The sequence below is a fragment of the Pollachius pollachius genome, assembly GCF_949987615.1.
Source record: "Pollachius pollachius genome assembly, chromosome: 19".
NCBI classification, from domain to species: Eukaryota; Metazoa; Chordata; class Actinopteri; order Gadiformes; family Gadidae; genus Pollachius; species Pollachius pollachius.
This window is the reverse complement of record NC_136952.1, coordinates 16,841,023-16,856,211: the sequence shown is the minus strand read 5'-3', so window position 1 is coordinate 16,856,211 and position 15,189 is coordinate 16,841,023. Positions and strand designations below refer to the sequence as shown.

The window sequence follows — 15,189 nt, the reverse complement described above, 5'->3', positions numbered from 1 at the left end:
CATATTCAAATAAAATAAAAAAAATCACCAAGCATTATCCGACATGGGCAAGGGGAGGGGCCAACATAAGGATAACTTTATCGATGATGTTCCGAAAAAAGGATTGAAAAAAAAAAAAAAAATGTTTATTTATTTTGCTTTTAGTTGTTCACGTGCCCGAACTGGCAAGCCGGTTGTCACAGTTACTTGCCCGACGTGGCGTTTTAGTTGCACCGGGCCATCGGGCAATCCTTATTGTTGAGCCCTGTTATGTTAAGTACCCTTTCACCCCATCAGTCTTTTAGCATATAGCATCTCTCTTTTCACTTCCAATTACTCGACAACTCTGAGGATGTTGTTTCAATCCATGTATTAAAAAACACTCCTCGTCATGCATTTGTTCACTGGCCATGATTATCCTGCCACCAATTCAAAACATAAGGCAGCAAAATCGACCAAGCCAAAATCGTGAATATATCTTTACAACCTCTTGTATAATATACAATTCAATAAAAACTAATTTCCATCAGCACGCATGCTGTGAACAAGCCAGGCCTCTTCTCTCTCAGCGTGACGTCCCCTTAGACAGGCATTTTTCCATACCTTGGTTTTCTTTAAAGGTCCAAACATCAATTAAGTTATTTTACAACCCGCTGTGGGAAGCTGCAGGCTGAAGAACCGGGCCGGGTGGCATACGCTAAGGTCGGAATGTTATTCTTCTTCGCGGCTTCGAACCGTGGCACTCATCCAGTAACGGTTACACTCCCAGTGTTCTACCACAGAAGCGGAACAGTTATACAACAAGAAGAAGAACCACACGCTCGCGAAGACGAGCCAAACAGGATGGTTACAAAAGATTGACTGTCATGTGTTCCATTCGAAACCAGAGGTGAAGGGGAGGTAGCGAACAATATGACATATTCTATCCATCATTCTCATTGACTATGTTTGTGTTTTTTCTTAACCTACCCTACACAGGCTCATGTCAATGCAAGTATTTTGGACAATCACACACACACACACACACACACGCACACACGCACACACGCACACACGCACACACGCACACACGCACACACACACACACACACACACACACGTACACACGTTCTCTTCCTCAGTTCAGATATTGCTGGGCCTCCAATATTCATTAAGGGTCCCAGTATCCCAGTAGTAGAATCTGCAGGATTCTTCATGGCCAAAATGTTAGCAATCTATTTGAGGTAATCTCAACACATACAGTAAAACAGCCAGTGTTTATGAACAGATCCAAACAACACCTTCTATAGCCTAGGGTGCTTGACTAATTTGAGAGCTAGATAAAAAAGTAGAGGGCTGGGATGTCCCAGCCAAGACGACATGCCGATGGTGCGGGCTCTGTTTACACTGCTAATGACAAGCCTTGTAATCACATACTTCACTTCCTTTTCTCCTGAGTTCAAGCATGCGAGGGTACAGTTATACCGACAGTAACAGAGGATGGGGGAATTGTTTCTTATGACATAACTTCGACTTGAGTATCTCGTTAAGGCACCCTGACATAACATTTCAAGGAGCCAAATGTTTTTAGCTCTGGTTTTTAATAGGTTCTTTCATTAAAAAATCAACTAATTTCATTGCTCTTTTACTTTTCATATTCTCAGGGACACTTTTTTATCCGTTGTATATTTCACTTAAAACTACACCTCTAAATCATATGTCCCTTCTCAATGTTGTTTCAGCCTGAATAAATAAAGGCTTGGAATTATTGATGTTGATTAACTACCCTCACACACAGATCCAATGGTGCATTTTTTTTGCATGAAGTGTGCTTCTGCGTAATGTTAAGTTAATGTCAATGTGTTGTGACCCACTCCCTGTGGAATGAGTTTCTAAGATGTGTCACAAAGCTTGATTGGTATTAAGGTGAGATGTCTGTTTTCATTTGAATCATAAACAAACTCCTGTAACTTGCACCATGGACAGAATATGGATGGAAGACAGAAGGGGGAGATAGGAAGTGCGTAAGGGAGGCAGGAAGGAAGATGGAGGGGGAGGGAGGGAGGGGTGGATGGATGGAGGGATGGATAGAGAGATAGATAGACATATCGAGATTTAGGGCATCATTTGATTACCTGGTTCTGTTTACCTTTACGCCTTTTTGGTTGCCAGTGTTTGTAGGTCAAAAATCGAAGACATTTTAAAGCACCTGCCAATTCAGCACAAAGTAAACCAGTATTAAAAACGAAACAGCGAGAAACGAATGGAAACCAACGTTGCTGTCTGACATTTATTTGAGTTAATATTTAAACTTTTATTCCAAGATAAAAACATATTTGATGATGATTTGATGAACAAAATTCAATCAACAAACTATTTGGCGTAGGCTACACGTTCACAATACATACATATCGACATGAGGAAGTTTGCAAGCTTTGTTCTGTATGTTTTGGGGGGGGGGGGGGGGTTGTAGAATTTGTGTTTGTGAGTCAGACCTTAATAACGTTAATACACACATCTTAAATGTAAATCTTAGGGTCGTTTAAAAGTTGAAAAAGAAAGTGCAAAGCTGACGAATAAACAAATAAAGTTACCTGAGATATCGACCTGAGGGCAGTGTTACAGCTAGCTAGACACAATTATATTTTATTAATTAACCATATTCAATTATATTTTACATTTCACTGGTCTGGTCATCTTAAAATATATACTTTTACCAGACCGCTGAGAATAAACGTGGGCTTCAAGGGAGAGAAGGTGTATTTACCCCAGCGTCCTCACGGTGTCTCCGGCTCCTCCGAGTCCGAGTCCGACCACATGTGGACCCGACAACACTAACACCTCGCAGAGCACACCGCCTGACAGGGTCCGGGGAGACGGTCCATCCTCTCTGCCCCTATCTCTCAATGGGAAAGGGTTTTACCTTAAAGCCACACTTTAAAACGTGAACTTGCGAGAATCCTCCAAAGTGTGAAGCTTAAACCCGCCGGTTGACTGAGTGGTGAGTGAGTATTACCCCGACCACCGTGGGCAACCCAGAACCCACCGCCGCTCCCACTGAACCTCTGATGGGAGTATAGGAGCCGCAGGGAGGGGGAGTGTGTGTGTGTGTGTGTGTGTGTGTGTGTGTGTGTGTGTGTGTGTGTGTGTGTGTGTGTGCGTGTGCGTGCGTGTCTATGAGTGCGTGCTTGTGTCTATGAGTGCGTGCTTGTGTCTATGAGTGCGTGCGTGTGTCCTTTACAGACTACCTAAAAGTTTGCTGTGAAGGAATAAAATACCACTTTTCTTTCATTCGGTTATTATATTTTTCACTATTTCACGTGTATTTAGTGAGGGGGAATTAGAAGGCCGATGGAGACATGTGCATGCCGATGAGCTGGGTGAGCAACGATGGAGGCTTTTTGACATGAGGAGCCACTGACTGGCTTCTCTCGATAGCCCAGAGTCTTAACCGAGTTATGTTTCACCTCGGCCAGTAATTGAATGGGGGAGAAATCAATGACGTTATCCCCCTAAGTCAATCATCGGATAACATTGGCCCTTAAAAGTGTCTTAATGGTTGTGAGGCGTGTGTTTGGGCGGAGGGAAGGACATACTAACAGGCCTACTGTCTGTATCAGCGGATGGGAGAGCATCCAAGCAATCATTGAATTGATCAATTATCAAGTCATGTGAATGCATTTCACAATGAAATAAAAATTATATCTTTCTGTATTCCATATCTGAAATATGTATATCATCGATAATCTGTGTGTGTGTGTGTGTGTGTGTGTGTGTGTGTGTGTGTGTGTGTGTGTGTGTGTGTGTGCGTACGCGCTTGTTCGCGTATGCGCGCGCAGACTCCAGCCCATTGCTTTAGGTTATACTCCAATTCACTTATCCCTAATAATTTAGTACTGGATTAGACAACAAGTTACATTAAACCACTTTCCCAAATACAGACAACATGAGCAGAGGTCTCAATTATTGCATATTGAGTGAGAATTTCAGAAACTAACTATTAGGTGTCCGATGAGTATGAGAGGATGACCTAAGCCTACAATCACTGAAGTACAAAATGACTCACTGACGTACACACAGAGAGACACAAGTCAAATCGATTGAGATTAAAGATTTAAGATTAGTCGACAGACTTCCTGCTGATCGGACAGACAACACGACATGAGTTGGGCCTGTTGCGATGTCCTTTGACGAGTTCAGAGGAGAGATGAAGCAGGCATCTTTTCATTTATATGGTCCACATGGAGAATGCTGAATCGCAGGATAACTTTAGCCTACTGGCTGGCATCAGCAGCATCGCAGCAGACGGCCAGCGTCCTCAGTGCAGCCGCACTGCATGCAGCCGGTATTGGGCTAAAGAAAGGGACCTGCAAGGTATTTTATTATTTTAGAGATAGACAGGAAGGAATGGCAGAGCGAGGGGAGGACATGCAGCAAAGGTCCACGGGCAGGAATCGAACCCGGGTCCCTGGGGTAAGGACTCTGCCTTAAAGGGCACATATTATGAAAACAACACTTTTCCTGGAATTTGTGGTGTGGTTTTGGTTTTGGGTCTCTGGTGCTCCCACACGCATACAAACTTTGAAAAAAGTCCATACATGATTTTTTGGAGGGAGATTTGCATTTCTGAAAGTACCCCGCCTACAGTTACCAAACAAGCTAGTCACTTTCGGTGCCCCCTTCTACGTAGGAAGGGGGCACAGTTGAATTTCACCTTCCCCACTCCCCTCCAATCAGAGCATTAGCTAAGATTTTGTGGATGTGGACAAGCGGACGAGCAGCTCCAGCGGGGGGAACTCGGCGGCAGCCCTGCAGCTAAGCTCCGGGAGTACAATCCCTTTCTCTGCTGTAGTGCCGCCGAAGCTTCGGCGGCAGTCCGGAGGAGGAGACATGGAGGAGAAAGGGATTGTACTCCCGGAGATGAGCTGCCGGACTGCCGCCGAGCTACCCCCGCCTGGCCGCCGCCGAAGCTTCTGCGGCAGTCCGGCAGTGTACTCCGGGAGCTGAACTGCGGCCGAAGCTCTCCGGCTGCTCCGGCGGTTGTACTCCGGGAGCTGAACTTCCGCCGAAGCTGGCAGGTCCGGCGGGGGTTGGTCTCGGCGGCAAGTCCGGCAGCTCAGCTCCCGGAGTACAATCCCTTTCTCCTTCATGTCGCGGTTCATGGACTTCAGAGAGTCAAGGCTAAAGTTCCTTTCCTCCAGTTCCTCTCAACCATATATAAGTATATATATATATATAAATACCCATATATAATATTATTATTATTATAGAGCTCCAGAAGTCTATAAACGGCAACAATCCCTTCTCCATGCTGTGGTTCAGTCTGACAGGTCATTGGTCAATGGGCAGCAGCACATTTGCATTAAAGCTACAGACACCAGAAACAGCGCATTCTAAAAGCTATTTCCAGCAAACAGCTTCAAAAACATGATTTTTGGAACTCAAATACTATGTTTACTTGTTGGGAAAACACCATAATATGTCTCCTTTAATGGTACGCGGACTTCGCGCTCTACCCGGTGATTCACCGGGGCGCCCCCGACGAGATGTTTTGTTAGTTTTGGCGCCCTCCTTCGGTTCAGAATATATGTGTGAGAGACAGGCGTTTGTGTGAAAAATAGATAATTAATTATTAAATAATCTATAGCCTAATTCCAGTCTTGTCACACGTTCGTTTTACTCCCACCCCGACCATTTAAGACCCTTGTTATAGGCATACATTCTTATGATTTGTATAGTTTATTTATTTGTTGTATTTTTTTCTTTTGCAAATTCCTCATTGGAAATAAAAATATTGGCCAAAAGGATCTCGCTCTACACACAAACGTTTTATTATGAAAACTATTTTGAGCAAATAAAGAAACAGTGAAACCAGCCACCATGGGATTAAGGGTTTTAATTAGGTAATGGCTTAAATTCCTTTACATTACAATGATATATTTTAAACAGACACACATTTGTTCATTTTGGCTAAATAACCATACTTTAAAGACAATGGAAAGTCAAAAAACTGTTGCTGTATTGCTATATGATAGCTGCAACTGTCATTAAACAAAAGCATTATTTCAATCAATTATTTAAATTATTTCATAATACAGCCTTTTAGTGGGTCATGATTATACATTTTAGTTGCCTATGGTTTGTGGCCCATAAAATAAAAAAGGAACATAAATAAAGATCTTGTAAAGTTATTCAGGTTGCAAATATGCATTCACAAGAGTGTATTTAGCAAACACAGAATGTCTCAACATGCATGTCATGTATTCTGCACTGAAATTATTGCACAAAACTCAGAATCAGTACACAGACACATCAAGGTAGATGTAAGTGCCATAGGTATATTTTGGCAATTTAAGCTTATTAAAACCAACACAAATGTTTGCCAATCAATCAATCAATCAATCAATAATCCAGAATGATCTTCGATGAAACATGTGATTGATTACAGAATACCTAGTGTGTGTTTTCCCCCTGATAGAGAATAGGGTCTTGAAGACAAAAATAGGGAGTTCGCAGATTGGTGATTTTCCTCATTACTCATTAGCATTGTACATTAAAAAGTACAGTGTAAATAAACTGTAACTTGTATACTAGACCAAAGACAACGTGATTCCCTTTAGTTGTTTTCAACACAATGTCACATGAATTATTGCAATGGTTCTTGCAGAACTTACAGGTGTACACACATAACCATACACACACACACACACACACACACACACACACACACACACACACACACACACACACACACACACACACACACACACACACACAGACAGGTCAATTCAAGTCATAACAAATGTCCCTTGTTGAGTCCTAATAGGTGGAGCACCATAAACACCTAAAGCTTCCGGACCTTTAGCTTCCTCTTTCACAGATAATTTACGGATAAGGTGATGAGGCTTCCTCCATTTTACAAGACGGTCAAAGTCCATGCAGAAGATTACACCTCATCACTTGCAATGGGTTATTCAATCACATTTATTGTATCTTCTGTCTCTGTTTGTGTTTGTGTTTGCCCTGTTTTCAATTGATCATGAACCTGGCAGTGAACCGGTTTGCCAAAACAACCCGCTTACACAAGCAAACAGCAAAAACAAGTCTTAATATGGATTAACATCGTTCAGAAGGCGATAAAGCTTTGTATAATACTCCCAATATGAATACCTTAATATTAACTCGTTAACCCTTCTCTCATGAACAGCAAGGAGTGCAAATTCAATGTTGTTTAAAGGTTAAGTAATGAAGAGTAAAAAGCAGGTATACAATTGTTCTGAATTGTTGCACGTATAATACATAATATTATTTTATTTGTCTGCAATGTAAAATAAAAGCTTTCCTTTTAACAGATTCATACTACTATATCATTTTACAGGCATACAGTAATCCCGGCCATTTGATTTTAAGAACACAACCACATTTTTACCAATTATCTGTAAATATTGTATACAAACACGTATCAAGGTTAGGTTATTACAACCTAGATGTTTGTTTTACTTACTTATATATACCTGACAACTACCTCAAAGAAAGGAACTATGACATTTAAAAAAATATACACTCTGTGACTTTGGAGCCTATCTGCAGCTGATTGTGGAGGGCAATGCAAAATGAACCCGTCTCACACACACACACACACACGCACACACACACACACACACACACACTCATCACACAAACACTGACCATCTAATCAAGCCAAACATGTCTACGTTTTGAGGGTTTGCAGTGTTGAGGCTCAGGGGGTGAACACAATACAACACAACCTTCCCCCTCCCACAAACGCCAAGGAACCAAGGAATCGAAACCTGGAACCTTTCTGGCACTACCTTGAGACCTAGCCTCCCTCACCCCATCCACAACGACTTTAAGTGCTAGCACAGTAGCTAGCGTTTAATTTTTGTTTGTCTACAAACCCAACAAACTAGTTATGACGAGTTGTAAGCTGGTGTGGACAGAGGAATAAAAAAGACATGCACTTGTCAAGGGTAGCGGTTGTGTTTCTTTTTGTTCGCTGGTGGCTCCCTGTTGGTGTACATCATGCTGGCATGTTCTCAGCACCTAGATGACGTGTCAACACTGAGAGTAAAGGCTTGCACGTACTCTGTGTGGGTGCTTGTGTTTGTCCTTGTGTGTATGTGAGCACATTGAGCTTGCAACCCATGCTTGTTGTCTTGGATTCAAATGAATAATTAACCACTGGTGTGATGGTTTCTTGGGGTGGGGGACCAAAGAACCACAACCAGCCCCCCTCCCCTAGCTCTCTCTCTCTCTGTCTTTGTTGCCACCAATATAAAGAACCTCCAGAATACTGAGAGGATTTGAATGGGAAATGGTCAGAAATACTGAATAAAAGACAGACTAATGCTTAGTGTTTAGAGGGCCGTTAGCTGTCTGAGAGTCCAAACGGGGGGCTTTGAAAGACCAAATGTATATAAACAAAAGGATGGGCAAGTAGGGGTGAGTGGGAGGTTGATGGCATTTGATTGAAATCCCCCCCCCCCCCCCCCATCAACCAAAACCCCTCAGAGACCATGGCTAGAAGCTGTCTCACCTCAGAATAAAGGATACATAAAAAAAACCCTTTCTCTATTTCTTACAAGCTTGTTTCAATACTGCTTAACAATATTTCTCCCTAGCTGAATTCCTTGAGTACTTAAGTTCCTTAAGTAGTCAATACAAGGCTGAAAAGTCAAATGGGCAATGTGTTTTAATCTGTGTTTATAGCATAGCAAAAATGTTTGAGGTGGTTTGATACGTATACCTGGGAAAAATAGCTATAGAATGTGAATATTATAAATTTGTAAAATTATGGAGTGATTTTAAAGGGTTGTATTACAATAAACTACTGTTTTATTTGTATAAGCTCATACAGTAAGCATTACAAAAGCTAAAATGCTTCCCTTTGTCTGGCTGTAGTTACAAAGGATTGATTCAGGTTGATTTTTTTTCATGCAGTAGAAAACGTAATCCTCTCTATGGGGGTTGCTGGGTATACAATCATACTGTGATAATATTTGTCTAAGTAAATGTCTTTTGGGTTTCTAGGTGAGCTGGGATGTAATCATGCATATATACTGAGGGTACTCGCCTCGTCCACTCGCGCTCCAGCCCTCTAATCTCTGACACACACACTCCTTCATCTTCTCCCCCTCTCTATCTTGCTCTAACAAGTGTCCTCTCTTTCACAAGACTCTCTCTTTCTCTAACCCACACACACACACACACACACACACTCTCCTTCTCTCTCCTTATTGCTCCTTTAACCCCTCATCTCTCCTTCCCCAGTGTCTGCAGGCAGGCCACAACGTCCTCCCCGCTGCTCCAGGGGACCACCTGGGCCTTCAGGGCCCCCGTCCCGCCACCGGTGCCACCGCCCCCCGCCGCCGCCTCTATGAGCCGGTGCATGGGGAAGTCCCTGCGGGGGAACACCACGTCCCCGGGCCCCAGGGCCAGGGACGGGCACACGTCGTTGGCGCCGTCGCCCACGTACAGCACCTGCTGGAAGGCCCGGCCGCCGCGCTCCTCCTGGCGCTGCGCAAGGTACTCGCGCAGGATCACCTGCTTGCACATGTTGTCGGGGCAACGAGCACAGCCGTGCGCGTGGAAGGGCCGCAGCACCAAGCGCCCGGCGGCGTCGAAGCCCGCCGGGTTGCTGAACACCTGGCGGAAGAGCGGCAGTGCGCCGAAGCGCCGCAGCCACGTCTCGATGAAGTAGGCGTTGGCGTCCGACACCACCACCGCCTCGTAGTCGTGCTGGTGGGCGCGCAGGAACTGGAAGAGGGCGGCCAGGCCCGGCGTTGGCGGGATCTTCTCCAGCGCCGCGCGGATGGCGTCCTCGGCCACGCCCTGCTGGGCCAGGTAGGACAGCACGCGCTGCATGTGCTCGTTGTAGTGGCCCTCGCGGTACGCGGCCACCAGCCAGTCGGGGAGCCGCTGGCCGGGGGCGGCGCGGACCACCGCGTCGTCACTGTTCTCCGCAATGATGGTCTCATCGAAGTCGAACAGGATGAGGAAGCGTTGGCCGCTGGAGGTGGCGGGGGCCGTGTTAGGGGCGGCCATGGCAGTCAGAGCAGAACGGGGGCCTCGTTCTTCACTGAAGGAGGAAGAGAAAGGTGTGGCGTCAAGCATGGCGTGCAGTAATTGATAAGATTAGGAACGAGTATCGTGCCACTCTGGGTGAAACTAAATTCATAACTGCTCAGTCCTCTTGAGCAATGTGGTTACCACGTGATGGGGGGTTGATGATGGCGCACAAGATAAGCATGTATTTACAATTCTTATGCAGGCTGAGCTGATATTATGGAATGAGTGATAAACAGAAACGAAAAAAAAGGAGAAGTCAACGAGTTCAAACCAACAGGAGTGACCCTGTCAGTCACAGGGATGCAAGGTGAGGGATTTAGCACTCAGCTAGGGGGTAAGTTGTGTTTACATGAGAGGGAATGAGGAAGAAAAGGCACAAGGCGAGCCAACAGGAGGCACTTAGGCCTACCCACCCTACCCTTCTGTTGAACAAAAAAAGCACAAGAAAAACACCAAGCGTCATACACTTTTTTTTAGAACAAAACAACCCTTAAACAATGTGTTTGAACCATCCACAGAAGGTTGTTATATGCCTACACAGTAAAACAACAAGGGAATTAAACCATTGAAAAGTTCTGAGGGGGTTAAATAGACCGACATTCCACTTTTTCCCACACACTGCGATCCGTTCAACCCAATGTAAGCGGTGTGTCTAGACTCTCTCTCTACAGTTGGCCTCGCAAGAGAGCTGACGAAAAAAAGGGGATCCCTTTCAGAACACATACGCTCCATATAGAGTTCACTGTGGACTTGTGTAACTTGAGTGTACTAGCTGCACATGTCGGAGTTGCATCACTGCATATCTTGACCATAAGTGGAGCAGAATAGAGGACCTCGCCGGTGGGCCTATACGGACATCAGACGACTTTACCAATTCGTTAAACGTTTCGTTGTTTATTTGCACTGAATGGCCTAAATAATAAAAAATCTATATATTAATTTTAAATGTAGGCTAAGTTATAGGCTAGGCTACACTTCGAAAAAGTGTTGTATTATACGTCTGATCGTATCATGTGGGAGTTTGATTGGGTGTTGGGAGTCAAAAGGGCTTTATGTTTATTATATGCTTATACCATCTGATTCTAATAATAATAGTCTAGTAGTGCCTATGGATATCGAAATGTGTACGAAAATTGTACATCGTTTAAACATTTTATGAACTATTGTTGTAAGCTATTTACGGATTGTAAAGTTAGGGGTTATTATGGGCAACATAATGCCACAGACACAACCTACCCGCGGTTCACCGACCATCATGTAAGCACTCCTGAAATACCTCCAGAGCGGTGGACAAATTTGAATCGGGTTGCGTGTGTGAAGCAGGGCTGCAGCCAGTCAAGTGTCCGTGGTTCTGCCCATGGTGCTGCTGCAAGGGGCAGTGTCCGGCGCGCCTGGCTGTTCCTAACCTCGTAACGAGTAAAGCTATCTAAATTTAACCACACCATCATCCACAGCCAGTCGATTACGAGAGGTTACCCTTGAACTGCACACACACCGCCAGCCCTGTCGAAGAGCGGACTGCCTCTCGTTGGCTCTCGTTTTAATATTGATTTATATTTCAGCGATTAATATAACGCGTACAAATTCATTCAAATTCAAATGCATTCGTCGAGTCGAGATAAATTAATTACCAAAAAAAACAAATGCTTACCGGTTGTGGACATATGGTCAAGCAGTGGGCGAGGAGGGCTTGGATGGTGCCCGGCTCTGGCCGACCGCATCCTTATGACGCGCCGAGGATCTGTGGCCATGTGACCCGGCGAGATAAGGAAGGCATTCCCCGGCAAATGCTCGCCGTTGACTGGTCGGCGAGGCGGTACACCCAAGATGGCGGCGGTCGATTGCTCGATAATGTTACGGGCATCGATATTTTCTCATCATCGGACGTTTTTGTTTAGATAAGCGTGTCTGAGGCTATTTAACTGAACAGTGAATTCATTTAGTGTTTTTATTCGGGAATATGTTGATTATATAGTGGGCGACCGGTCTTCAAGGGCGGCCATCTTTGGTGTACCAAGAGCGAGGTTGAACGGTGAATCATTTGACGCAAAATAGCATACTTTTTCTTGAACACTTGTCTTTATTACGAAAAAAAACCCACCTTGAGCTGTGTGTTTGTGTGTGTGTGTGTGTGTGTGTGTGTGTGTGTGTGCGTGTGTGTGTGTGTGTGTGTGTGTGTGTGTGTGTGTGTGTGTGTGTGTGTGTGTGTGTGTGTGTGTGCGCACGCAGCTATTACAGGACACACAAATAATCATGACAGCACTATCCTGTGAGCGGGAATTTGTTCATAAACAAGAAGAGTAAGTTTCTCTTGTGAAACTCTGGTGTGCACAAGAGATCAGAGGGGAAACTATGGAAACAAAACAAAAAACATCTAAGCAGAACTATCATTTGAAGAAGTGAATTATATTATGTTGGGGTGGCCTGATTAGAAATATAAAAAGATAACATCCTGTTTGAAATGGACCACATACCGAGACAGGGATGCAACCCACTGGTTTGTCTTGGAATAAACCTAATACATACTTATATGGCTCAATTCACATGCAAAACATGCAGCAAAGAACATTGCCAAGCACAAAAAGCAAAGCAAAGGGTCCCTTCCGTCTATGGGTTCAAGAGTTCATAACCCTAGGCTCTTTGTTCCCATGTTTTATGTGTAACCTACTAATCAGTCACTAGATGGAGCTATGTACGCACACAATTACATATGAAGACCTTCTCAGTCAATGTGAGCCTATGTAAAGCAAAACTTTCTGCTCCACTTCATTGGTTCAGAACCTTTCATTGGCAGTGGGTCATGTACTGTTGACTGGAGTAGTATGTTATAATATCTCATGAGTAACTCAACAATAATGAATGAAAACCTGACGAAACAAAACACGTTGCAAAATAAAACCTAAACTTAACCACTAACCATCTCTACCTCAACTTACCATATCAAACCTTATACTTAAACTTAACCACATAACCAAATACCTCAACTTAACCATATCAAACCTTATACCTAAACGAACCATATCAAACCTAATACCTAAACTTAACCATATCTAAACTAATACCTGAACATAAGCATATCTAACCTAATATTGAAACTTAACCTTCTTAAACCGTATACCTAAACGAACCATATCTACCAAAATACCTAAACTTCAGCATCTCTTATCTACTAAGAGCGAGGTTGAACGGTGAAAAACAGCTCTTTTCAGCCTTCCGTACTGCAGGATTACTGTACTGACAGCGATATTTTGTTTCACTTCTTATGACAAATGTACTTATTGTAAGTCGCTTTGGATTAAAGCGTCTGCTTAATGCCCTAAATGTAAATGTAAATGTACAAATACACCGATTATGATTCTAACCAACGGCCAGAAGGTGACTCCAGCTCCCATTCACGCTGCCCCCGGGTTTTACTTCCCACTCACAAGGGGAACCATCAACAAAATAACACACGCTGTTGAGCACAAGTGATTAACATTTTGGAAGGAAATCGATGAGATATATATATATATATATATATATATATATATATATATATATATATATATATATATATATATATATATATATATATATATATATATATATATATGAATGTTTCATCTTTGTGGATAGTTGTGGGAATCATACAGCAATGTAGGAGGAGAGAGAGATACGGCAAGAAAGAGGACGAGAGAAATCGGTCGAAAGAGCTGAATATGAGACAAGAAGTGGGAGAGGTGAAATGTGTGGAAAGTTTGAAGTCGATACATCTCTGTGCCTCATGCATCCTTAATGTGAATAAGGAGGCAGGAGGCAGTTAATAATGTAACTTATTTCAGATGTGAAATAAGTATATGGTTTCACATCTGGGGAGAACGCCCCACTGAACCCCAACAGCATTCAACTGACTTCAGATATTTTAGACGATTCATCACTTAGGTCATACCCACAACTGTATTTGAAAAAATGGAAAAACAATAACGTGATCGCATCGAATTCTTATTGGATGTGAGTAAAAGTAAAATAACACCAAGCTGAAACATTTAAAGTGCATGTGTATTTAAAGATTTAGAATTGCATTTAAAATGTAAAGCATGTGCATTTAAAGCATTTTCTAAAGAAAATATGGATGGTTGCCAACAAAGTTGTGTGTGCAGTGTTCTGCAAGCCCACCGACATGCTAATACCGCCAAGGCTAATGAGCTAGCACGCCAACATGCTAACGCCACCGAGGCTAATGAGCTAGCACGCCGACATACTAATGCCACCGAGGCTCATGAGCTAGCCCGCCGACATGCTAATACTGCCAAGGCTAATGAGCTAGCACGCCGACATGCTAAAACCGCCGAGGCTAATGAGCTAGCAGGCTGACATGCTAATGCCGTCGAGGCTAATGAGCTAGCCTGCCGACATGCTAATACCACCAAGCTAATGAGCTAGCACGGCGACATGCTAATGCCGCTGAGGCTAATGAGCTAGCCCGCTGAGTTTCGAGTCCCTGGGAAGGTAGGGTCTGGCTGCAGACTGTAGGACATGGGGCGTATTCTGATATCCATACTTCCCATATTTAATATGTAGGACGTTCCAATTATAATCGGAAGAAAATAAGTGTACTGATATGAGCCGGATGGTGCCCTCAACGGCAGCCATCTTAGCTACATAGCGGAAGAGGTGGAGCCAGGCTGAACCAGCAGCCCAGCTCGAAAAAATGGCCACCGGAACGATGTCGGCGCATTTACCACAGTCATAGTCATTTTGTAGCTGTCATAGCTTTTAAGCTTATTATAAGTGCTAGACGTAAAGGGTTCACCATTCAAAGCGGGGTGTTTTGGCGGGTGACAGACGCGGCAGCAATCGCAATCATAATTTCCGGATTTGCGATTCGGAACACTGACATCTGAAAATCTGCGCACCTAGTGAGTATACATCCAACTGCTACGTCACCCACTCCTGTCCACTTGCCGCGAAGCGTGGTTTAAATCCTCGGGCCTGGGAAAGTTTCAATCTCTTCTTGACTACTTTGCTAAGATGACTACTACCCTAACCCTAACCCTTACCCAGCTAACCCTTACCCTAACTCTGTTGTGCTAACAATTTAGCTTGTTGTGCTAGCTTGTGAGCCTGATTTTTGCTTGCATGTGAATGCACTGTTCTTTCCAT

The 15,189-nt window shown here is 43.8% G+C and overlaps 1 protein-coding gene across 1 annotated transcript; it reads right to left on the bottom strand.

The window, feature by feature from the left end:
- Nucleotides 1-8,448: 8,448 nt before the first annotated feature.
- LOC307090061 (putative phosphatase phospho1) lies at nt 8,449-11,775 on the bottom strand. The gene is made up of 2 exons (XM_079756594.1): nt 11,699-11,775; nt 8,449-10,057 (listed from the first exon to the last, which is right to left on the bottom strand). Exon 2 carries the CDS (start codon nt 10,021-10,023, stop codon nt 9,232-9,234), a length of 792 nt encoding a protein of 263 aa, XP_079612720.1. The 5' UTR covers nt 10,024-10,057; nt 11,699-11,775; the 3' UTR covers nt 8,449-9,231.
- Nucleotides 11,776-15,189: the final 3,414 nt, after the last annotated feature.

Coding starts and splice junctions, on each gene's coding strand:
- LOC307090061 (XM_079756594.1), bottom strand. CDS start 10,023: ATGGCCGCCCCTAACACGGCCCCCGCCACCTCCAGCGGCCAACGCTTC.